This window comes from Anolis sagrei, chromosome 9 (assembly GCF_037176765.1).
Source record: "Anolis sagrei isolate rAnoSag1 chromosome 9, rAnoSag1.mat, whole genome shotgun sequence".
Lineage (NCBI taxonomy): Eukaryota > Metazoa > Chordata > Lepidosauria > Squamata > Dactyloidae > Anolis > Anolis sagrei.
The window spans coordinates 12,260,582-12,286,933 of NC_090029.1; the positions used below are offsets into that span (position 1 = coordinate 12,260,582).

At 43.8% G+C, this 26,352-nt stretch overlaps 1 protein-coding gene across 1 annotated transcript in view; it reads left to right on the forward strand.

Moving 5' to 3' along the window:
* The first annotated feature begins 9,249 nt into the window (after positions 1-9,249).
* The window catches only part of ADAM10 (ADAM metallopeptidase domain 10), a 57,821-nt gene continuing 40,718 nt past the window's right edge, over positions 9,250-26,352 (forward strand). The window contains exons 1-2 of the mRNA XM_060755693.2: positions 9,250-9,637; positions 25,509-25,659. Coding sequence (XP_060611676.2) covers positions 9,583-9,637; positions 25,509-25,659 — 206 coding nt within the window. The 5' untranslated portion in view covers positions 9,250-9,582. The remainder of the gene's footprint in view (positions 9,638-25,508; positions 25,660-26,352) is intronic.

Below are 26,352 nucleotides of genomic sequence, written 5' to 3' on the forward strand. Positions count from 1 at the left end.
TTTCTCTTTGCTCACCATTGTAGCGATCCCTCTTTGGTGGGGCCACAGGGTCTCTCCTTCTGGACCAGACCTTTTTAAATTCCCTATCGACTTCAAGTCCACGTTCTGCAGGCATAGAACAGGGATGGGAGGACAATGGCTATATTAATAAGCATCTTGCTCTCTGGGATGTCCCAGCCCTCAAACACTCTCTGCACCCGCAGAGCTCAGATGGTGTTGTATTTCAGCATCAACATTCACTTTTGTGGAGAGGTAGCTTCCAAGGGGGTGGAAATGGTCAAACTTTTCTAACAGTGCACAATTAAGCTGTATTTCCAGCATTGCAGAGGGATTGACTGGTGCCTTTTGCTGGAAGAGCACTTTGCTTTTCTCCATGTTCAGTGCGAGTCCTTCTTTGGACCTCAGCTTTTGCACTAGTGTAGATCTCTTTCATAGCAGCGCAGTTGGTGTCTCTCTGTCGTGGGTTGTTGTAGGTTTTTTTCGGGCTATATGGCCATGTTCTAGAGGCATTCTCTCCTGATGTTTCGCCTGCATCTATGGCAAGCATCCTCAAAAGTAGTGAGGTCTGTTGGAAATAGGAAAATGAGTTTATATATCTGTGGAAAGACCAGGGTGGGACAAAGGACTCTTCTCTGCTGGAGCTAGGTGTGAATGTTTCAACTGACTAACTTGATTAGCATTTGATCGCCAGGAAGTGCCTGGAGCAATCTTGTTGAGAGGTGATTAGATGTCCCTGATAGTTTTCCCTCTGCTGTTTTGCTGTTGTAATTTTGGAGTTTTTTTAATACTGGTAGCCAGATTTTGTTCATTTTCATGGTTTCCTCCTTTTTGTTGAAATTGTCCACATGCTTGTGGATTTAAATGGCTTCTCTGTGTAGTCTGACGTGGTTGTTGGTGTGGTCCAGCATTTCTGTGTTCTCAAATAATATGCTGTGTAGGAGAATCAGGTGACCTCATTATTATTATTATTATTATTATTATTATTATTATATAATGCAGTTCAACTGTGTTGAACCCTGCCCATAGCTGTGTGGAGAGGGAGGTAACTTATCATCATTATCATCTTTATATACAGAGCATGGGAAATAAACAAGACGAACTCCAACTTTTAGCACAACACCACACTTACAATGTCATAGGCATTATTGAAACCAGTTGGGATGACTCCTATAGCTGGAATGTAGACATTGAGGGCTATAACCTCTTTCACAGAAACAGAACAAATGGGAGAGGAGAGGGAGTAGCCTTATATGTCAAAAACAGTTCCAGAGCAGAAGAGATGCAAGACTGCTGTCTGGGAAACCAGCTTGAAAGCATCTAGATAAGAATCAAGGGAACCGGGACTCAAAAATATCCATCCTGGGTGTCTACTACAGACCTCTGAGCTAGGATGAAGAACTCAATGAAGCTTTCTGTCAACTAGGCATGGTTAGGTTCAGTCGGAATCTTCATAATTCAGAATAAATTTGGAAAGATTTGCTTTTTGAAATAATTTTGAAGTTTTTAAGGAAACCGGAAATTCCTTTGCCCTTCCGAAGCTTTTTCCGCCATTTCTGTTACGAAGCAGTAAGTGAATCGGAAATTATTCAGCTTTTCCCTGCTTCTGGTCCCTGGCCTTGGCTCAAGTTTGAGAAGCCGTTTTAAACGAGTGGATTAATTTCCTCCCTTTCCTCTCCCCTTGCTTCTGTCTCAAGCCTGGGAAGTGTTTTAAACCAGAGTGGATGAATTTCCTCCCTTTCTTCTCCCCTCGCTTCTGTCTCAAGCCTGGAAAGCGTTTTAAACCAGAGTGGATGAATTTTACCCCCTTTACTTCCCCCCTCCCCCCATCTGGAGTAAAACAACTACTTTCAAAGTAAAGACCACCCAATGAAACGGGAAATAACACTTTCAACCTTTAAGGAAGGATTCGGAAGTCTCTGAAGTTTTGACTTCGGAAGGCCGGCATGTAAGGCGTTGTGTTCTGGCACGGTTGTACCAGGAGCTCCAACTTTATTTGCTTTGTATTAAATATTTGCTTGCAGTCCAAGGTTTCAGGGATTCTGCAGATAGGTGGCTTCCTTTGGTTGCAGTCGTAGAGCAAGTCACCTGTCCATCATCGTTAAGTTTTGGTTCCGCCCCTTGTTCAGGGCAATTGGGAAGGGAAGGGAGCCATTTTTAGTTAGTCTCAGCAAGGAAAGCTAATTTAAAGGATGTGGACAAGCTTCTCCTGTACAAAAGCTTCAACCCGTAAGACTTTCTGGGGGAGAACAGTCTTAAGAGCATCCAAAGATTTCCAGGGGAACAGCCCTAAAGCTTTGAGGAATTTCGGAGGTTAAACAGTTTGGAAGACCAAAGAACTCCAGCTGGAGAATCTACTGGCCTTACTGGTAGGTCCACTCGGTGCTCGAGACGCAGTTCGATCTGGTAGCGGAGCCCACATCAGTAAGGATTAGATTACAGTCAGCCTGGGAGAAGGTAAAAAGGGGATTTTCCTTAAAGAAACAGTTATTGAAGACAATTGCCTGTCCATCGTGGACATGATTAGGAAGCCACCAGTTGCATAAAAGCCTGGAAGCATTTGTTTAACTTTATTGAAGACAAGAGAAGTTTCTGTTCGATTATTCATTAATAAAGGACTTTGTTATACTTCACAAGCCATCTAAAGACCATTTGTGGTGGGAAATCCTTGAGAACTTCTCTTCGGTGGGCCCTGCCTTCCCACTGGGCTCAAGTTGCACGTCCTATTTTAGAGGCAATTCTTTACAGGCCCAGCGCGTGACAGAACACGTTGCAATAGTCCAACCTAGTGGTGACTGTTGCGTGATCGCTTTCCAAAAATAATGACATCTCCAAAAGGTTCTGGAGATTTCCATTTTCCAAAACTGATCCCTCTGAAAGTGCCCTCCCCCCAAAAGACAGACACATAGAGACTTGGCTGGTGTGACCCTGCAGAGAGGGAAGGCAGTACAGGGACAATGCAAGTGCCGGTGCAGCTGTGCTCCTTTTGTCCTTTTGCGCTCCTCAGTCTCATCCGCTTTCACTGGAAACAGCTGCTTCCTCTGTGCAGCCACAGCATTAGGAGGAGCCCTCCCCCCATCCGCCCCCACCCCCATGCAAACAATGCCAGGGTTCCCACAAGGGAAAGAAAGCCTTTGAAGCAGCAGCAGAAGCAATGTTGCTTTGAGCTCAAAGGGCTACATTCAGCAAAGGGATCCTCTCACCATTATTATTATTATTATTATTATTATTATTATTATTATTATTTCTTGCATTTATTAACCGCCGCTCTCAGCCCTAGGGCGACTCGTGGTGGTGTACAGTACATAAAAGACAATTTACAATGAAACCAAGACAACAAAACTAACATATCACTAATACACAACATCTAAATTACATTAAAATAATCCGCTTCGTCTTATCGTGGAATCATAATCAATCTCGTAGTCGTAATCCATTCCGGTTGTCATTTCCAGTAACATGGCCCTCAGTTGAATGCCATCTCGAAAAGCCACGTCTTCAGGCCCTTGCGAAAGGCCATAAGGGAGGGCGCCTGTCTGATGTCAGCAGGGAGGGAGTTCCACAGCCGAGGGGCCACCACCGAGAAGGCCCTCTCTCTCGTCCCCGCCAGACGTGCCTGTGAGGCAGGCGGGATCGAGAGAAGGGCCTCCCCAGATGATCTCAAGGTCCTCGTGGGCTCATAGGCCGAGATGCGGTCCGCAAGGTACTTTGGGCCGGAACCATTGCAGGAGTCTACTGCATACCGTGCTGCTGTGGACAAGAAGTCTACATAGGGACCCCGAAACGCAACAGCAGCAGCAGCCTTCCTTGCCCAGGCACAAATCAAGGAACACAAAAGGCAATGCAGACTCATTCAACCAGAGAAGTTGGCTATAGCAAAACTAGGACTGGGCAGTTTCATTCGTTAATTTCGTAATTCGTTATTGATTCGTATTTAAATTAGCTTACGATCCGATATTGAGCCATGCAGGAGCAACTAGAAATCGAAACGAATTTTTCAATTTCTTTCGTAATTGGTTCGTAATTGGTTCGAAATCGTTTCGAAATTCTTTCGAAATTGTTTCGTTATTATTTCCGTATGTCTGGTGCAAGTTTTATAGTTGTTGTTTGTTTTATCAGTGATAAAAAAATAAATTATCACACCAACAGTCAACAACAGAGGGAGAGGGAAGCTTCAGAAGTTCCCCCTGTCCCATTTGGAGGGTTTTTTAGCGTATTGCGCAATCACGTCCGCCATTAACGAATCAATTCAAAATTTACGAAATTTCGTAAATAACGAAATTTTTTAAAGAAAAAAATCGGAATTCTTTTAAAAAATGAAATGCAATGGACCCCCTAAAAACGAAACGAGTTTAGAAACAAATTTTTCCGTTGTTACCCAGCCCTAAGCAGAACCCTTGATGAACCAAGGTGGACACAGAAGACTATTTGAGAGCACAGAAATTATAGACCACTCTGACAACCATCATTCCAGGATACACAGAGAAACTACTGAAATCCACCAGAAACATGTGGACAGTTTTAACAGAAAGGAGGAAACCATGGAAATGAACAAAATCTGGCAACCAGTATTTAAAAACACCAGAATCAAGGCAGTTAATAAATAATGAAAATCTCTCAGAAACCTGGCTTTTCTGATGTGCCTATGGAGAGTGACCATCCATCCCAACTTTGTTGCCCCATCTATAGTGTTGCCCTTATGATGCACTTTCCCCCATTCTAAACTGAAAGCCTTACCCCACTGTTTTGTTTTCTTAGGCTCACATCAATTACATATTTTCTATTCCTACCTCACCCACGGTTTTATCATTTTATCTTGTTCATTTGACCTGCCCAGCCTGTTCGATTTTATACTGGGTGAATTTGCTTTATTATTTCATTTTGTTATTGTAATTTATTTTCTGATGCATTTTTGTTTTTTGTATTCTGTATTTTACTGTGATGTATTGCATTTTTAAAAGGGCTTGGCCTCATGTTAGCAGCCCTAGAGAAGACAATTATGCTGGGGAAAGTGGAAGGCAAAAGGAAGAGGGGCCGACCAAGGGCAAGATGGATGGATGGCATCCTTGAAGTGACTGGACTGACCTTGAAGGAGCTGGGGGTGGTGACGGCCGACAGGGAGCTCTGGCGTGGGCTGGTCCACGAGGTCACGAAGAGTTGGAGACGACTGAACGAATGAACAACAACATATCCCACTTTTCTCTTCATTAAAATGCATGACAATACAATTTAAAATATACAAAATTTAAAACTGAATTAAACATCATTAGTATTAAAAATAATTGAGATGAGGAAGCTTCATTAGAATCATAGTATAGGGACCAAGAAACCAAAAGTAGAGTTACCCCTCCCTCATCCTAGGGAGGCGAAACAGAGAAGAGATTATTGCTAGGCTACCGCATTCATGTCACTCCTTCTCACCTGTCACCAAGGAGGCTGTCCAGACCTTGAATCGGTGTCTAGCTGCTGTGTCGGACTGGATGAGAGCTAACAAATTGAAATTGAATCCAGACAAGACAGAGGTCCTACTGGTCAGTCGCAAGGCCGAACAGGGTATAGGGTTACAGCCTGTGCTGGATGGGGTTACACTCCCCCTGAAGACGCAGGTTCGCAGCTTGGGAGTGATCCTGGACTCACAGCTGAGCCTGGAACCCCAGGTCTCAGCTGTGGCTGGGAGAGCTTTTGCACAACTAAAACTTGTGCACCAGTTGCGCCCGTATCTCGGGAAGTCTGATCTGGCCACGGTGGTCCACGCTCTTGTTACATCCCGAATAGACTACTGCAACGCTCTCTACGTGGGGTTGCCCTTGAAGACTGTTCGGAAACTTCAACTAGTCCAACGAGCGGCAGCCAGATTGCTCACCGGAGCGACATACAGGGAGCATACCACCCCCCTGTTGTGCCAGCTCCACTGGCTGCCGATTCAGTTCCGAGCACAATTCAAGGTGCTGGTTTTGACCTACAAAACCCTATACGGTTCCGGTCCAGTGTATCTGTCCGAACGTATCTCCCTCTATGTCCCACCCCGGAGTCTGAGATCATCTGGGGAGGCCCTGCTCTCGACCCCACCACTGTCACAAGTGAGGCTGGTGGGGACGAGGAGCAGGGCTTTCTCAGTGGTGGCCCCCCACCTGTGGAACTCACTCCCGGGGGAGATTAGGGCATCATCATCCCTCCTCGCCTTCAGGAAGAGGGTGAAAACGTGGCTCTGGGACCAGGCCTTTGGGCACTCTGGTAATTAAATCAGTCAATCAGGCAAGTAAGACCAGCAGGATGGATAAATGGAATGAAAAACTAGATCTAGGTGTTAACAAACACTGACCATGTAAGAGGAGAACTGGGTTTGTATTTGGTTTTAATGATTTTATGGTTATATTGTATACATGTCAACTGTAAATTGTTGTAATTTTGTGTAATTTTGTGTACGATTGTTTATGATGCAGGCACCAAATTGTGCCTTGCTCCTGTAAGCCGCCCTAAGTCCCCTTCGGGGTGAGAAGGGCGGGGTAAAAGAACCCCCAAATAAAAAAATAAAAAAATAAATGATGAGCGAATACACTCATAGACAGTAGGCATAGGTGAATTGTAACCAATCAGAAGTTGCTTGAGTGTTGTTTTTTTAATAATTGGAGTATAAAGGCTTTGTTTGGAACGTAACAAAGGGCAGGCAATCTTTGTTCTTTGGCCTAAATGGTCAAGGGCTGTTCCGTCTCAATGCTGATCAGCTTGAAAATAAAAGACTTGTTGAAAACCTCATCGGATCTCATCTCCTCCCTGCCCTCTGGGCCCGTCGCCCTAAATTGGACCCTAACAATAGAATCATAGAGTTGGAAGAGACCTTGTGGGCCATCCAGTCCAACCCCCTGCCAAGTAGCAGGAATATTGCATTCAAATCACCCCTGACAGATGGCCATCCAGCCTCTGTTTAAAAGCTTCCAAAGAAGGAGCCTCCACCACACTCCGGGGCAGAGAGTTCCACTGCTGAACGGCTCTCACAGTCAGGAAGTTCTTCCTCATGTTCAGATGGAACTACAACTCCCAAATGACAAAATCATACTTTTTTGAGTGATGGTCACTCCTTGTGTTGTGAGATGTTTCGTTGCCAAATTTGGTGTGATTTTGTTCATTGGTTCTTTTGTTTTTAAGGTACTCATTATGCACAGATCATGTATATAAAGAAAAATGTAATGTTCGTTTGTGAAACCATCAGAACTCAAAAACCACTGGGGGAATTGACACCAAATTTGGACACAAGACACCTAACAACCCAATGTAAGTCCTCCACTCAAAAAAATTGATTTTGTCATTTGGGAATTGTCGTTGCTGGGATTTATAGTTTACCTACAATCAAAGAGCATTCTGAACTCCACCAATGATGGAATTGGGCCAAACTTGGCACGAATATTCCATATGCCCAAGTATGAACACAGATGGAGTTTGGAGGAAATAGACATTTGGGATTTCTAGTAATGTAATCAGAGCCATCCAGTCATAAATATAGATAGATAGATAGATATGATTCTCTCTCTCTCTCTCTCACACACACACACAGATATAGTATCATAGATTTGAAAGAGACCCTTATAGAAGGACTATGATATGTTGCATATTCCAGAGTAGGCAAACCAGACAATCTCCACATCAACACTGACAAAGAAACTGCAAGAAATACTATTTACTCACAAGCATAAAGACATTACATATATTAGAAACCAACACTTTCTCATTACTTTATTTTCCAGATCACCAGACTGGTCCACAGCAACACGTGGCAGGGGACAGCTGGTTGATATATAGATAGATATAGATAGATAGAAAATAAGATATATAGAGAAGATATATATATATATATATATATATATATATATTGTTGTTCATTCGTTCAGTCGTTTCCGACTCTTCGTGACCTCCTGGACCAGCCCACGCCAGAGCTCCCTGTCGGCCGTCACCACCCCCAGCTCCTTCAAGGTCAGTCCAGTCCCTTCAAGGATGCCATCCATCCATCTTGCCCTTGGTCGGCCCCTCTTCCTTTTACCTTCCACTTTCCCCAGCATCATTGTCTTCTCTGGGCTTTGCTGTCTCCTCATGATGTGGCCAAAGGACTTCAACTTTCCCTCTAGTCTCCTTCCCTCCAGTGAGCAGTCCAGCTCTCACATCCGTAGGTGACTACAGGGAATACCATTATTATTATTATTATTATTAAACTTCATTTGTACCCTGCTAGCATCTCCTGAAGGATTCGATGCGGCTTACACAGGCCGAGGCCTCAACACACAACACAACAATACAATCTAAGCAAATCAAACATTTAAAAACAGAATAAAGCAAAATAAACACCAGGCAATAAACAATACACTAAAACACAATAAAACTGGGCCGGGCGGATCTTTGTTGCCAGTCTGATGTCTCTGCTCTTTACTATTTTATCGAGACTGGACATTGCTCTCCTCCCAAGAAGGAAGCGTCTTCTGATTTCCTGGCCACAGTCTGCATCTGTGTATGTATGTATATATATATATATATATACACACACACTGACACACAAATACACAGACTGTGCCACAGCAACGCGTGGCAGGGGACGGCTAGTAAATATAATAAAGAAAATGATACACAATCAATAACTATAAATAATTGAATGATGTAAAATATAAGCAATGACACATGTAACTAATGTAACTATGGTATTAGCATCTATGCTCCCAATATCGGGTCTTCCCAATATTGTATTGGGAGAAAGGCAGGACCACCTTAAAGGACCACGTTCTTTGTGGGAGAAAAGCAGCTCACACCAATCCGTCCCCAGCTGACCTCCTTGCTTTCCTTTTTTGCCCTCCGACCCACTCCGCGCTCCCTCCCTGCCAGCCCTACTGCCCTGGTCGTGACCCGGGCGTCGCCGCCTGCCCCTTTAAGGGAAAGAGGAAGGAAGCGGGCAGCGGCCCCTCCCTTGGCTGAGGAGGAACTCACCGCGCGTGCGCAGCCAGCATCCTCATTATCATCAACAACAACACTGCCGCCGCCGCCTCCACCCTTTCCCCGACGTCACGTGACGGAGGCGGGGACTCTCTGGAAGGAAAGGCGTGAGAGCGAGTGAGGGGCGACGTTTGGGAAAGAGGGCGTGGCGGAACAAGGAGAGGGGGCGTGGCTTGTAGAGAGCCGGGGAAGGAGAGAGCGGGAGGCGGGCCCTCCTCTCGCTGTGTCGCCTCGGATTGGACAGAAGGCGGGCGTTCGCTTTCTGGGTCCGCGCATGCGCAGGGGGCAGCTCCTGATTGGGCGGCGGGGACTCTTGTGAGGCGGCCGAGAGAGAGAGAGAGGTTCTTGTTCTTCTGAGGGACTTTTGGTGGCCGCCGCCTGAGGAGAAAGAGAGGGCGAGAGAAGAGAGGAGAGGCCGAAGGGAAGGAGAAGAAGGAAGGGATAAATAAAGGAAGGCCGGCCTTCTCTTTCCTTCCTTCCTCCATTCCCTCCGGCGGCGGCGGCCTGGGCGGATGCCTCGTCGCGGGTGAGAGAGAAGAGGCCTGGCGGGGGGCCCCGGGCAGGCCGAGGAGGAAGAGGAAGAGGAAGAAGAGGCCGGGGGAGGAAGAGGAGATGGCGCTGCTCGGGGTCCTCGTCCTGCTCGGCTCCTGGGCCGCCGGGGCCGGAGGTGAGCCCGCCACGGAGGAAGCAAGCAAGGAAGGCCCTCTCTTCCCTCCCCTGCTTCCTCCCTGCCCTTCTTCTCTCTTCTTCCTGTCATTCTTTGCTTTCCTGGCTCTCCTCCTTTCCTGCTTTCTCCCCTCCTTCCCCCCTTCATTCTTTCCCTCTTGTCATCTTTCCTTTCCTTCTCTTCTTATTCTTATTCTTGTTCATCTCTTCCTTCCACTCATTCCCTGCTTTCCTTTCTTCCCTTCATCATATTCTTTCTTTCATTTCCTTTCTTTCAGTTCTCTCTTCTTTCCTTGTTTCTATTCACCTCTTCCTTCCATTCCTCCCTTGCTTCCCTTTCATTTTATTTCCTTCTTACGCTTTTTCTATATTTTTCTTTCCTTTCATCTCTTCCTTCCATTATTCCCATGTTTGCCTTTCTTCATATTCATTTATTTCCTCCTTACGTTCGTTCTATATTTTTTCTTTTTGTTCATCTCATCCTTCCATCCCTCCCTTTCTTCTCTTCTTTTAATGGAAGCAAGCAAGGCCCTCTCTTCCCTCCCCTGCTTCCTCCCAGTGCCTCTTCTCTCTTCTTCCTGTCATTCGATGCTTTCCTGGCTCTCCTTCTTTCCCGCTTTCTTCTCCCCCCCTTTTGCCCTCCATTCTTTCCCTCCTGACATCTTTCCCTCCTTTCCTTCTCTCCTTATTTCTGTTCATCTCTTCCTTCCACTCCTTCCCTGCTTCCCTTTCTTCCCTTCATCATATTCCTTCTTTCAGATCTCTCTTCTTTCCTTCCATTCTTTCCTTGTTTCTATTCACCTCTTCCTTCCATTCCCTCCACTGCTGCCTCCCAGCCCTTCTTCTCTCTTCTTCCTGTCATTCGTTGCTTTCCTGGCTCTCCTTCTTTCCTGCTTTCTTCTCCCCCCTTTCCCCTCCATTCTTTCCCTCCTGACAACTTTTCCTTCCTTTCCTTCTCTCCTCATTTCTGTTCATCTCTTTCTTTCACTCGTTCCCTGCTTCCCCTTCTTCCCTTCATCATATTATTTTTTCTTTCCTTGCTTTCAGTCCTCTCTTCTTTCCTTTTATTCTTTCCTTGTTTCTATTCACCTCTTCCTTCCATTCCTCCCTTGCTTCCCTTCCTTTCATGGAAGGAAGCAAGGAAGACCCTCTTCCCCCCCCCCCCCCCCGCTTCCTCCCAGTGCCTCTTCTCTCTTCTTCCTGTCATTCATTGCTTTCCTGGCTCTCCTTCTTTCCTGCTTTCTTCTCCCCCTCTTTCCCCTCCATTCTTTCCCTCTTGTCATCTTTTCCTTCTTTTCCTTCTCTCCTTATTTCTGTTTATCTCTTCCTTCCATTCGTTCCCTGCTTTCCTTCTTCATATTTTTTCTTTCCTTCCTTTCATTCTTTCCTTGTTTCTATTCACCTCTTCCTTCCACTCCCTCCCCTGCTTCCTCCCAGCCTTTCTTCCTGTCATTCATTTCTTTCCTGGCTCTCCTTCTTCCTGCTTTCTTCTCCCTGCTCCTTCCTCAAGTTTCTTCCATTTTTTTTCTTTTCATCTCTTCCTTCCATTCCCCCCTTGCTTCCCTTTCTTCATATTCTTTCTTTCCTCCTTACGTGTCTTCCATTTTTTTTCTTTCCTTTCATCTCTTCCTTCCATTCCTCCCTTGCTTTCTTTCTTTTCATGGGAGCAAGGAAGGCTCTCTCTTCCCTCCCCTGCTTCCTCCCAGCCCTTCTTCTTTCTTCTTCCTGTCATTCATTGCTTTCCTGGCTCTCCTTCTTTCCTGCTTTCTCAGCCCCCTTCCCCCTTCATTCTTTCCCTCCTGACATCTTTTCCTTCCTTTCCTTCTAACTCACCTCTTCCTTCCATTCCTCCCTTGTGCTCCTTTCTTTCTCTCATCACTCTTACTCTTTCTTTCTTTTCACTCTTTCCTTGTTTCCATTCACCACTTCCTTTTAGTCTTCCCTTGCTTTCCTTCCTTTCATTCTTTCCTTGTTTCCATTTGCGGCTTCCTTCCAGTCCTTACCTTTCTTTCATGGAGGGAAGGGAGGGAGGGAGGAAAGGTCTCTTCCTTGCCCTTCTTCCTCTCAGCCCTTTTCTCTCATCTTCTTTTCATTCATTGCTTTCCTGGCTCTTCTTCTTTCCTGCCTTCTCCTCCCCCCTCTTTTCCCTCTATTCTTTCCCTCCTTACTTTCTCTCCCTTTTTAAAATTTATCTCTTTCTTCCATACTTTCCTTGCTTCCCTTTCTTTCCTTGCTTTCCCTTTCTTTCCTTCGTCTTTTCTTTCTTTTCATTCATTCCTTGCTTTAATTATTTCTTTCATTCTTTCTTTCCATAATTTCCTTCCTTTCATTGTTTTCTCATTTTGATTCACCCCTTCCTTCCATTCTCTCTTCCTTCCAACCTTCTGTCTTCTTCCGTTCATTCATTACTTTCTTGTATCTTCTTCTTTCCTGCTGTCTCTCCCTCCCTTTCCCTCAATTCTTTTTTATTTCTTCCATTTTTTCCTCCTTACATCCTTTCCTTCCTTTCACTCTTTCTTGTTTCCATTCACCTCTTCCTTCCATTCTCTTTTCCTCTCTTCTCCCGTTCATTCATTACTTTCCTGGCTCTTCTTCTTTCCTGCCTTCTTCTCTCCCCCTTACATCTTTTCCTCTATTTCTTTCCTTGTTTCCATTCATCTCTTCCTTCAATTCTTCCCTTACTTCCCTATCTTCCTTTCATCATGCTCTTTCTTTCTTTCTTTCTTTCTTTCTTTCTTTCTTCCCATCCAGCCTTTCTTTCATTCACTCTTTCCTTGCTTCATGCACTATTTCCTTCCATTCCTCCCTTGTTTCCCTTCTTCCTTTCATCATTTTCTTTATTTCCATCCTTTCTCTTCTTTCAACCTTCCCTTTTATTCTTTCTTTCACTCTTTCCTTCCTCCCATCTTTGTCTTCCTTTCATTTATTTCATTGGGGAGATGGTGGCGGGGTATAAATAAAGTATTATTATTATTATTATTTCTTTGTTTCCATTCACCTCTTCCTTTCCTTTCATTCTTGCTTTCCTTCCTTCCTTCCTTTCATTATTTCCTTGTTTTTATTCACATTTTCCTTCAATTCCTCCCTTACTTCTCTTTCCTCCTTTCATCATACTCTTTCATTCTTTCCTTGCATTTATTTCTTTCTTTCATTATTTCATTTCATCTCCTTCCATTCCTCCCTTGTTTGCCTTTCTTTCATCAACTCTTCTCTGCTCTGTTTTGCTAGCCTGGCCCCATTTTGAGGTCACTTGCTCAGAAAGAGGGGAAAGGAGGGGGGCCCAATGGGAGTCTGTCTGTCTGTCTGTCTGGACTGATTTCCTCTTCCTGTTTTCCCTGCTCAGTTTTTCATGCATTGCAATCCAAGCGCAGAGGTGTTCCTTACCTAAAGAAACTCTATGAAAGCACTCATGGGCTCATGGGAGTTGACAGAGAAGTGAAGGCACATCAACATGCACATCCTCTCCACCCCCCACCCTCCCCAAGTTTGTGAAGTATAAAGGTAGTAGAGAGAGTGACATCTTTTCACATTTACCCATCTGGGGTATAGGGGAAAGCAACCATTTCCACTCGGCACCAAGATTTATGTATCTGTGCAAAATAAAAGTGCGGGCAGTTCCCATTTACGAACAAGAGAAGTTCTGTAGGTTTGTTCTTTAATTGAGTTTTTCTGTAAGTCGGAACAGGCACATTTTATCAGCGTAACTTCAGCTGAAGATATTATATATATATATATACTAGCTGTTCCCAGGCACTTGTTGTTGTGGCCCAGTCTGTTGATCTGGAAAATAAAGTAATGAGAAAGTGTTGGTTTCTAATATATGTAATTTCTTTATGCTTGTGGTTAAACAGTATTTCTTGCTGTTTCTTTGTCAGTGTTGATGTGGAGAGTGTCTGGTTTGCCCACCCTGGAACATGCAACATATCATTGTTCTTCTTTAAGCGTCCCTTTCAAATCTATGACACTATACCTGTGTGTGTGAATCATATCTATCTATATCTATGGCTGGATGGCTCTTTTTCAGGAGGGCTTTGATTACGTTTTCTTGCCCTGATGAAGGGAGTTAGATTGGATGGCCTTAAGTATTTTCTGTTGGTCATGGGGGTTCAGTATGGGACGTTTGCCCCGATTCTGCACTTTAGCAGAGATTTAGGATATCTGCAAACCCATCCCTCTCCAAACACCTACCCTTTTCTCCTGGTCATGCCCAGCACTTTTTAATTTTAATGATTACATTTGGCCCTGCCATAGTTTTTAATTGTGTCATTGTGTGTTATTAATGTTATTGCTTTGTTTTGATTTATTTTGCTGTATTGTTGTTGTATTATTGTTATATTTGGGCTCGGCCTCTTGTAAGCCGCACCGAATCCTTTGGGAGATGGTAGCGGGGTACAAATAAAGGTTTATTATTATTATTAGTAGGGTTCAGAATGCTCTTTTATTGTAGGTGAACTGTGAATCCCAATGACTACAACTCCGAAATGTCAAGGTCTATTTCCCCCAAACTCCATCTGTGTTCATATTTGGGCTTATTGAGTGCTTGTACCAAGTTTGGCCCAGATCCATCATTGTGTGAGTCCACAGTTCTCTCTGGATGTAGGTGAACTACAACTCCCAAACTCAAGGTCAATGCCCACCAAACCCTTCCAATATTTTCTGTTGGTCATGTGAGTTCTGTGTGCCAAGTTTGGTTCAATTCCATCATTGGTGGAGTTCAGAATGCTCTTTGATTGAAGGCGAACTATAAATCCTAGCAACTACAACTCCCAAATGACAAAATCATAATTTTTGAGTGATGGACACTCCTTCTGTTGTGAGACGTTTTGTTGCCAAATTTGGTGTGATTTCGTTCATTGGTTCTTTTGTTTTTAAGGTACTCATTATGCACAGAGCATTTATATATATAGAGAGAGAGAGTGCAAGCTAGCTTTGGATGGTGTAAGGAAGGGTGAATACCTCTGTGGTGTTCCCTCTGTTGTCTGTACCACTGTTCAAAATATTTTCCCTCACTTTCTGTCCCTGTGAGAATTGGATTTTGGAAAATGTGGCCTGTTCTGGAAACAAGGATTGGAGATAAGGCTTCAGTGGCAACCCCCTTTCCCCTGATAATAGCTCTTCCAAGAGTGGGTTTCCCTTTTGAGGGAACGATTCCTCTTATTTCCTGTTATCTCAGCCCCATTAGGAGTAGTTTGTAAGTCGGATGTCTGTAATTTGGGGAAAGCCTGTACTAGAAGCAAATCCATCTTTTTCCCCACCCAAGCCTGGTGTGTATTCATTCATTGGAAGTAGCACAACTATTCTTCCTTTTCTCCCCTGCCCCAATATAAATAGCAATTCCTTCCACTAGATTTGTGAAATATATACCCTATATGGCACCGGTCCAGCGTACCTGTCCGAACGTATCTCCTTCTACATCCCGCCTAGGAATTTAAGATCTTCTGGAGGGGCCCTGCTCTCAGCCCCGCCCTTGTCACATATGAGGTTGGCGGGGATGAGGGACAGGGCCTTCTCGGGGGTGGCTTCCCGCCTGTGGAATTCACTCAGTGGGGAAATTAGATCATCATCATCCCTCCTCTCTTTCAGAAGGAAATTAAAACATGGATATGGGACCAGGCCTTTGGGTAATCTGGCAGACTGACAAGGACAATGATGACTAAAGCTTTGGAAACGGACTGTGATAAGTGGAATGAATGTATTAATTGGCGAAACGATGGCCACCAGGCTGGCTTTTTATTGTATTAACTAGCTGTCCCCTGCCACGCGTTGCTGTGGCCCACATGGGGGTTCTGTGTGGGAGGTTTGGCCCAATTCTATCGTTGGTGGGGTTCAGAATGCTCTTGGACTGTAGGTGAACTATAAATCCCAGCAACTACAACTCCCAAATGTCAATATTCTATTTTCCCCAAACTCCACCAGTGTTCACATTTGGGCATATTGAGTATTCGTGTAGAGTTTGGTCCAGATCCATCATTGTTTGAGTCCACAGTCATCTTTGAATGTAGGTGAACTACAACTCCAGAACCAAAGGACACTGCCCACCAAACCCTTCTGGTATTTTCTTTTGGTCATGGGAGAACTGTGTGCCAAGTTTGGTTCAATTCTATTGTCGGTGGGGTTCAGAATGCTCTTTGATTGTAGATGAACTATACATCCCAGCAACTACAACTCCCAAATGACAAAATCAATTTTTTTGAGTGAAGGACATACATTGGGTTATTAGGTGTCTTGTGTCCAAATTTGGTGCCAATTCGTCCAGTGGTTTTTGGGTTATTTTAATCCCACAAACGAACATTACATTTTTATTTATATAGATGTAATATTTTTAACTGTTTATAAATATTGTTACTATGTATTTTATTGTGTTGAATTGTAGGCATCAAACGCATGCCGGTTGGAAGCTGTCCTGAGTCCCTCATGGGGGGTTGAGAAGGGCGGGGTAGAAGTACCCGAAATAAATAAATAAAAAGAAATATATAGAGGAAGAGATTGTGCATCTTCCTCTCCCCTTCATAAGTTTATTCATTCATGATATTATTATATCAATTCTCCATGTAATGCTGCCTTGGATCATGCTAGGAGAGTTTTTAATTATTTCTCCACGCACAAATCCGAGTGGGGTCCTTGCAGGCGTTTCCACCCAATCTTTCGCTTTCACCTTCTCTTGATCTGGCCACTCCCATATGGTTCACTTCTGAAGCTTCCTGTCTTTTCTTGTTTCCTGCCCCTTTCTCACAGATAAATAGAAGAAGAAGTAAAAAGAGGGGGGAGAAGGGTGGGGTAGAAATGCATGAAATAAATAAAGGGAGAGCAGGTGGGCTTTTGCGCGCATACAATTGTAATACCCTTTGTAGAGCTCTGCCATGTATGGGACACTTTCCAGGAAGTTTCCTCAATCCAGTCTGGTTGAACTTTGAAATGAGAAGAACCTCTCAGTCCTTTTCCCAAGCACCTCCAAGAGGCTAGATTCCACCCAAAAGTTGCCTTTTTAGTCCAGGAATCTAAACAGCATAGGATTCGAAATGAATGTTTTATTAAATGGATTTCTTAAGTAGAGTGAAAGCAAGGAAGGTGCAGGTAACATGAAGTACTCAAGTTTACCACTTTCTTCGTGAATGTATGTATGTAGGAAGAGACAAACTAGATTTCTTGGAAAGTTTTTCCTTGTACTTCTGCTGATTGTCTAGTTTTGGGTAGCATTTTTTTGTCCTTAAGAGTCCATCTTTCATGCTTGGTATTTGTACTTGTGAAATAGTCCTTGAGATTGGAAGCTGTAGCTTTCATCCACATGAATGAAACAGGGTGTAAATAAACTATGACTTGTGACTGGATCATCTATATCAGTGGTTCTCAACCTGGGGTCCCCAGATGTTTTTGGTCTACAACTCCCAGAAATCCCAGCCAGTTTACCAGCTGTTAGGATTTCTGTGAGTTGAAGGCCAAAAACATCTGGGGACCCCAGGTTGAGAACCACTGATCTATATAAATAAAAAAGTAATGTTTGTTTTTTGGATTAACAGAACTCAAAAACAACTGGACGAATTGGCACCAAATTTGGACACGATACACCCAACAACCCAATGTATGTTCTCCACTCAAAAAAAAAACTATGATTTTTTTCATTTGGGAGCTGTAGTTGCTGGGATTTATAGTTCACCTACAATCAAAGAATATTCTGAACCCCACCAATGATGGAATTGAACCAAACTTGGCACACAGTTCTCCCATGACTGACAGAAAATACTGGAAGGATTTGGTGGGCAGTGTCCTTTGGTTTTGGAGTTGTAGTTCACCTACATATAGAGATCACTGTGGATACAAACAATGATGGATCTGGACCAAATTTGGAATGAATACTCAATATGCCTAAATGTGAACACTGGTGGAGTTTGGGGAAAATAGAATCTTGACATTTGGGAGTTGCAGTTGCTGGGATTTATAGTTCACCTACAATCACAGAGCATTCTGAACCCCACCAACGATAGAATTGGGCCAAACCTTCCACACAGAACTCCCATATGGGCCACACCAACGTGTGGCAGGGGACGGCTAGTTCATACATAACACATTGAAAGGGCCATACAGGGGTGTCAATTTTGTGGATTAAGAGCTTGAAAAGGTGGGGAAAAGGCTGTAAACCTGAATTGCAATCTCAGTGGGCTTCAGTCAACACAAAGTTGTGCCTCCTTATTGTTTGGTGCCAGAGCGTTCCTTCCTCCTCATTCATGTTCATATTTGAAAGTGCAGGAAGGTGTGGTTTAGATTTTGCAAACTCTGAGGTGATGTAACAGAACTTTCTGGATGAAACTGTTATCAGGAAGTACAGAAGGGTGTGTGCCTTGGAAAAAAAGCAGCTGATAAACACGGTATGAGTTGATTTGTAATAGAGTGTGCACATTGTTGTTCCTGGAGGCTTTCCAGGCCCGAAACTGATGTTTAGTTTTGGTGGTCATAAATGTTTTAGCACAAAATGTTTGCTTTCTAAAGAAAAAGCAGAAGGGAAACTTTGTTAAATCCCATGGGGTTTTGGTCAAAAAGCCAGTAGATAGTTGGTTTCAGTCAAGGTAACTGAGAACGGGGAAGTTCCTGCTTAAAGTGAGAGTTTTACAGAATTCATGCTTTTGTGATTTTGGAATATTTTAACTAGAGAAGGTGGGCAACTTGGCTTTTGTCCTGTTCAATAGTGCAAGATTTGCTTATAAGTAAACTATAATTGGTTTCAAACTCACAAAATAATAAACTGCTTCAAACAAAACAAATACTGGAATCACGCATTTTAGCTGTGCTGTATTTAATATTGGCACAGATGTAGGGTTTTTTCCCCACCTGTACTTAAAAATCTTCATCAGAATCCATCTTTATTATGTTGAGCGTAAACTGGCATTTACTAGGACACATTTAGAAGCTGCCTCCTCAGGGTCTGAAACTATTCTTGAGAAAGGATGAACTATACCAGGGATCCTCAAACTAAGGCCTGAGGGCCGAATACAGGCCTCCAAGGTCATTTACCCGGCCCTCACTCAGGGTGAACCTATGTCTGCAATGACTTGAAAGAACACAACAACAACAACAATCCTATCTCATCAGCCAAAAGCAGGTCCACACTTCCCATTGAAATACTCATAAACTTATATTTGTTTAAATTGTTCTTTTTAATTATTGTATCGTTTTAAAGTGTTTTTTCTCTCTACAAATAAGATATGTGCAGTGTGCATAGGAATTCATGTTTTTTTCAAATTATAATCTGGCCCTCCAACAGTTTGAGGGATTGTGACCTGGCCCTTGGTTCAAAGGTTTGTGGACCCCTGAACTATACTATTGGGGACCCCACGCTCTGGTGGCACAGCAGGTTAAACTGCTGAGTTGCTGAACTTGCTGACCAAAAGGTTGGCGGTTCGAATTCGGGGAGCGGTGTGAGCTCTCACTGTTAGCCCCAGCTTCTGTCAACCTAGCAGTTTGAAAACATATAAATGCGAGTAGATCAATAGGTACTGCTCTGGTGGAAAGGTAACAGTGCTCCATGCAGTCATGCTGGCCACATGACCTTGGAGGTGTCCATGGATGACACCGGCTCTTTGGCTTAGAAATGGAGATGAGCTCCATCCCCAGAGTCGAGCACGACTAGACTTCATGTCAAGGTGAAACCTTTACCTTTATACTATTGAGGATAGAGGTGAGGTTAATAGCATGGCAGCCCCAGTTTCACCTTTCCTGATAATAATATAGAGGAGGAAATCCATGATTCTAATTATGCATGTGTGCTTTGGCCACTCTTGAGTCTTACCAGTCTCCAATATAAAATATTGGAACTATCTAGCCTATAAAAGTCAAAGCTTGCAAGTCGTGTGCCATGGATTTTCCTTGAGTACAGTATGTACAGGCAATTACTATCTTGGACACCGGTTTTCTCCTTACCTCTTCTCTATGGGAGGGAAGAAGAGTGGAACCTTCTGCTTTTGCTCTAATAGAAACCCACATTCCTGGTATGTTGCGAGGCCTGAACAATGGGCCGTTAGAACTGAAGTGAGTCGAAACAAATTGGGACAATAGGGCTGCCTTAGAGATTAGTGGCTAAGGCTGCCAGTTGGAAATCTCAGTTCAGGTCTGTGAACTCATTAAGGCAGTCCATCTCAAGCCTTTCTCTCATCTGCAAGCAGTGAAATAATAATAGTAGTAATAATCGTCATCATAATTTTAATTTATCATTCACCTCACATTACTTCTAGGTTTTGTTTAATAGTCATGGCAAAAGGAGGAAGTGAACAGGTAACTTGAGATGCTCAAGTTCACTAGGCCTGTAACTAAATGACGCACAAGAAGACACCCATTAAGGATGAATGTTTCAAAATACAGTTTCAATTCCTGTTAAGAGCGAACCATGTTGAGACCTGACACAAAACCCATTTCATTCCGAAGAGGCGTAGAGCTTTTTCGGCCTATGCTCCAATTCTGTGGAACTCGTTGCCTCCATATGTTAGAGCAATATTGGAGTTGCGACCTTTTGTAAAAGCGCTCAAGACTTGGCTGTTTGGTTGTGCATTTAAGTAATCAGATCTAATTTGCCAAACAGTCATTGTTGAATGTTTTATATTGTGAAATGCTATTTCAAATTGTAAGTCGCTCGGAGCACCTTGGTGGAGAGCGACTAATTAAGAAATAAAGTGATGATGATTTTGTTTTCCTGTTATGTGCAAAAGAGAACACTTTTGGGCATCTTATTAAGATTTCTAGGGAATCTTTGGGGTGGATCTTCATACCCTAACCCCATGTTGTCTGTGTATAAAGGAGTGTGCTCATATTCTCCAGAAATGGGTAGAGTTGCAGCTAGGAAAACATGCAGGCTTTCCGGACAAGATCATCCTTGGGAGTGTTTTCTCACTTTGAGCTCAGGCTGAAAACTTACTTCACAGCCATCCAGTTCTTTGTGTGTTTCATCCGCTTGAGTATTCCCTCCGTCAGAGGCATTTCCGGTAATCGCTGCATGGGACAAGTTGGGATGGAGGGGTGTGTTCTTGGCCTGTAGCCTTTGGCTGTGGAGAATGTGTTTTTGTGGCTGTATATTATCCCCAGTGTCAAGTTGGTGGGGAACATTGTGTTGAAAGGGTTTTACTTGCGCTTGCATACCAGTTGTGTTTTGGTCTCATCCGGTCACAGTCAGGTTAATACAAGATGCTGATGAAGGCAAAACGTGATAGGAATCTGATGGAGGGAGATAAGCCATTCAATGATATATGCACTCTTTCTGATGATATAAATCTGAATTTTACTCACATATTCAAGGCTGGGATTTTGAAGGCTCCTTTTGCAATTGATCTATTTTGCTTTGACTGCCCCAGACTTGTGTGTTGAAAGAACAGGCTATTGGGGCTGTTACACAATCATAGAATCATAGAGTTGGAAGAGACCTCATGGGCCATCCAGTCCAACCCCCTGCCAAGAAGCAGGAATATTGCATTCAAAGCACCCCTGACAGATGGCCAGCCAGCCTCTGCTTAAAAGCTTCCAAAGAAGGAGCCTCCACCACACTCCGGGGCAGAGAGTTCCACTGCTGAATGGCTCTCACAGTCAGGAAGTTCTTCTAATGCAGCAGAAAACAAGTTCGCTCTCCAGCATATATAGGTCAACATTAACCAAAGGCCTGATGTGTGGGATGTTTTCTTCCTCTAATTGTTTCTGAATTAAGCATTTTATTTTCTTGCCTCTTAGCCTTATCAAAACGAGTGGGATATTGTGTTTTGTGTCTGCGACGCATGTTTACAAAACATTACAGGAAGCTTTGTCACTGCTTATAATATATACAGGCACTTTTTAAGTAAAGACATTCAGTAACTGTTATGGGCCCATTGGGAATGTTTCTCCTTTGTGTGTTTCCTCACTGTTCTAACAATCTGAGACTTTGCTTAGAACTTTGATCTAAGAAGTTTCTTTGGTCTTGCCTTGTCTTTGCCTCCCAGGAATTCCCCCCCCCCCTCCAAAAATATTACTCATAAGCTGAGCTTAATTCCCAGGCTGGAAAGGGTTTCCTCCCATTTGCTTCAGTGTAAATTGTTGAGCATTCCTGTTGTCGATAGGTTATCTTTCCTTTCCCCTCTTGAGTCATAATAATCTGTGCTTGCGCTGGCAGATCCAATAACTGCCTTTTCAAATGATATCTTACCGAACTTCTGATTACTCTGAGTCAGTTTGGGAAGACAGAGGTGCGACTTGGGGGGGGGGGGGGGCGGAGAGGAAGGAAGGATCCTTCCAGATGAATAGAGCCTCAAAGGGCACTGGGATTAGAAGAGTCAGCTTCTTGGTCAGAAAACATTAAGGAACTGGATGTGTAATGTGATGCTCAATTGTGTTCCATAAATCTGATAACTTCCTTGCCTTTTTTTGATAGAGTGATCCCCAGATTCAGTTAACTTTGATTTTAAAAAAAGCCCAGACTATCAGAAAGATAGCAGCTGTACAAATGGAAGAGCTGTGTAATATTTTTTTATTTATTAAAAACTTTTATATCCCGATCTTCTCACCTCCGTAGAGGGACTCAGACCGGCTTACAGCAAGGATTCAATGCTACTAATACAAGTTAAAACATCATACAACAATACAAGATTAAAATACATATAGATAAAATACATATATACCAAATCGCCAAGGTAAAATCATGTTCAACTCAGTCCGCATATGGGATCACTCACTTCGGTCTGTAATCAGTCTAAGCCATTATTCATTCCATAACCAGGATTTCACTAACCTCCTGAAGGACAAGAGGGAGGGGGCAGATCTTATCTCACTCGGGAGAGAGTTCCATAGCCAAGGGGCCACCGCAGAGAAGGCCCTGTCTCTCGTCCCCACGTGCTTGCGAAGGTGGTGGGACCGAGAGCAGGGCCTCTCCAGAAGATCTTAATGTCATTGATGGTTCATAGGGGAGAATAGTCTGTTAGGAATTGTGGGAATTAAAGTCCAAAACGCCTGGAGGACTGAAGTTTGCCCAGGCTTATTTTATAGAAATACGTCTCTCCTTCCACAAAGGTAGAGTTAGAGCTGAGTTTTATATACACCCATCCATAGCATACTCTCGAAATAAAAGCATTAGTAGGATGGAAGTTGGCTGCCACTGTCTCCTTTCCCAGGCCTTCAAAAAGGCCAGTCGTGGGGCCATGGCAGAGAGAATAAAGGGGTCAACGATTCTTTTAAGTTTTCCCAGGGCAGGTTGGACTCTTACCATTACTTCCTTATTTTCAGATTTGAGGCTCAATACTTCCTTTGACCTGTGGATAAGTCAATTTTTTAAAAAACTAAAATTTATCGACTTACACGTGAGCACATTGGGGAGTTTCGGGGCTTGAGAGGGGACATTGTGTCCTGTGAGCAGCTTTGTGCCATTTGTCAGGGGGAAACGTTGATGTAATAAATAATAGAGCCGAGTAACATTGGCAGAGGTGAGATGTGATGGTGGTGACTGGGTCCCAGATGAGAAACCAGTTGGGCCAGGGTTCTTGCTTCAACTCTCGTTGGGGATGCAGCTTTCCCAACAGTCTAGCAGTCTCTGCACCCAAGTCGACAATGCCCGAGGCCAAAGGAAAGCCCTCCTTCTTCCTGTCTAGCCTGCCCATCTCCTTGGCCTGTTTCCCTGGGCTTGGCCCTGCCTTGAATGGGCAGGTATTAGTGGCGGATTACCCCTGCCCTCTGTTTCACCTGTGCTGCCTTTGGTATGTGCAGATGTTGCCCAGGCAAAGGGTTGGTTTTGGTTGGTTTGAAAGCTCCAGAGGTTGGGAGATTCTCTAATGAGGCTGCTTCGCAAAAGAAAACAGAAGAGAAGCCGCCTTTCCCACCTGAGTCAACACAGTTGCCGGCATGTGCGCACTTGTGCGTTGTCTGCCTTTGAGTCGTCCCTTTTCTTCTGCCGCTGTTGTCAAAGCCACGGAAAGGCCAACGAATAGACCGGCAGCAGTCTTGTACGTTTCTGATAACATCAGAGGCCAAGATAAAGGAGCCATTTCCCTGGCAGCCAGGCCTATGAGGCAGCAAGGCAGCGGTCTCTCATCTGGCTTGGCCTGCCTTGCCAGCCCTGCACCTGCGCTGTTGTGTCTTGGGTTCTGTTGTTCGGTATTAGACACCTGATTAAAAATTAAACAAGGCACAGAACGTGCCTCAAACAAAAGCAAAATTGAAACATTAAAGCTTACATCTTGCAGGTCTCAGGTTTTCTTTACCACACCAAGAGAATTACATGTATCATATGTGAAACTTAGTGGCAACATAATTTTGCAAAGTGAGGAAATGTGGCTTCTCTTTGTTTGGTCTTTAAACAAAAATAGCCAAGGGCTGGATGCTGCTTGGATCCTCAGATCCTTAAGCATGTAGCTTTACCAGCTGGAAAATAAGAACAAATCAGAGCCAGAAAGGAAAGTGCAAATGTTGTGGCGCCAATTACCTGGATACATATATACAGAATACATTGTTTTTGCAAGCCTCCTTGGTTTGGAACAAATGCTATCAAGCGAAGCATGCACACTCATCCGGGGCTGACTCATTCTCACAGTCGGTTTTGTCTGTAAACGCAGACTTCCAAAATAAAATACTGCCTCCATTCTTCTCATGGTTAAGGGCTTTATGATCTCTTTGTCTATATTGGCAGGTTTTTTTAAAATCCCCATCCTAAAACATTTCTGGTTCAATGTTGCTCTTTTCGGCCAACTTCATTAGACTGTTTTTAATTAGGGGTTAACTTTTTTGATAGTTTTGGTAGTACAGGAAAATGAATATGCGCAAGACTCGCTTTCTTGGTTTTTGAGGGCAGTTGCCTTCTGTGAAGCTGGTCTATCACCCCAAAATTGTCTGAACACTTTCCCCCCGTTTTGCTAGGTCCTTCCAACTAGAAATGCCAGAGACAGGGCTTGGGGCCTTTCCCATGCAAACCCTTGAGCTGCGGCCTCTCCCTTCTTGAGATCAAAGTGTGGCTTTTAAAATAACGTTGGCGCCCTTTCACCAAAGGAGCAGATTAGCCCGCTGTGAGCCTGGGTGAGGCTGATCAACAGTGACTGACTCCACCAAGGTTGCCTTGCAATTTCAGCTGGGCTGGAATCCACATCCCGCTTGCTTTGTGCCTCCGGATGTACAACTTGGTCATGGCCACACTGTGTGTTTTCCAAGCGGGATGAGGAAAAGGGTTGCCCTATTTTGGAAAAGCACAGATTGTCCAGCAGTTGCCTTGAAGGCAATAATGTCAACATGTGAGTAGTACAGGCAGTGCAAGAGAACTTCTGTGGGATTGTTCATTGGCTGAATTTGTTTGTAGGTCAAACAGGCACCTGTCTCAAGTGTAACTCCAATCAATATATATTCTTTTGTCTTGGATCACATAGGGAAGCATTAATACCCCTGTGGTGTTTCCCTTACTGTCTGTGCCCCTGTTCAAAATACTCCCCCTACATTTCTGTCCCTGTGAGAATTTGAAAAATTGGCTTGTTGTGGAAACAAGGATTAGAGACCCCCTTTCCCCCTGATAATAACTCTTCCAGGAGTGGATTTCCCTTCCGAGGGGTCAATTTCTCTCACTTCCTGTTTTCTCAGCCCTGTTCTTACCTATGAGTTATTTGTAATGGATGTTTGTAACTTGGGTACTGCTTGTAGTCTCAGACAGAGTCAACACTATCACAGAAAGGTCCTATCAAAGTATGGAGTTCCCCAAGTGTTCTTTGTCTGAAAGACATAACATTCAAGACGATCGCCACCACGCAGTACTAGCTTTTGCATGATCTGAATTCCTTTTGGCAAACAAAAAGTGTTCTTGTAGAACAGGAATGAAAGGTCCTTTCGTAGAAGGGTATCTCTGTTTCTGAAATGTGCTCGAGCTGATGCCGTTCCTCACCGTGTTTCCTCCACAGGTCAGTATGGGAACCCCCTCAACAAATACATCCGGCATTATGAAGGACTGTCCTACGACATGGACTCCTTACACCAAAAACACCAGCGTGCCAAAAGAGCTGTCTCTCATGAAGACCAGTTTCTGCGCCTCGATTTCCATGCTCACGGGAGGTACGTGCTGCGCCTGGCTCTCCACTTCGCATCCATTAACCTTTGTCAAATATGAATGAATAGGGAAATGCAGTGCCTATATTTAGTTGAAACTTGAAGTTTGGGTTCTTAACTAACCTTGTTTAAATCACTTAAGGTTTTTTTTTTTTTAGGTGCAGAGCAGCATCGCCCTCTGCAGTTTTCCCTTTTAAAAGGAACCTGATTATCTCAAGTTTCTCAGAAAGTGGGCAATCTGTGGTTGGATCTAAACTGCCTTATGCATTGGACTGGGATATATGAGTTTGCACTGCCATATAAAATCCAGTTTGATGCAGTTAGTATAATCTATTCTGAAACTGCATTATATGGCAGTGTAGTTTCATCCTGTGACTAGTCCAATTTGGGGCTTGCAATGTCACTTAGACCAAGAACTCTTGAAAGGCCTTCTCAACAAGGAGGCAAAGTGGAGAAAGGAAACACACACACATGCTGGGCAGATATGTAAATTATTCCTTCCTTTCACGTCCTCCCTGAGGTGCACATGGGGCTGATAGTCTCTCAAGTCAGGACATGTTAGGTCGAACCAAAACACTGTAGAGTCTGTATCTGTAGTTAGCCTCTCACCTTGTTTGCCACTCACCTCTTTAATAAAGCACTTGAGTTCTGGCTTTCATCCAAACTCTTTTCGGAGGCTTTATTCTTCACTCATTGCTA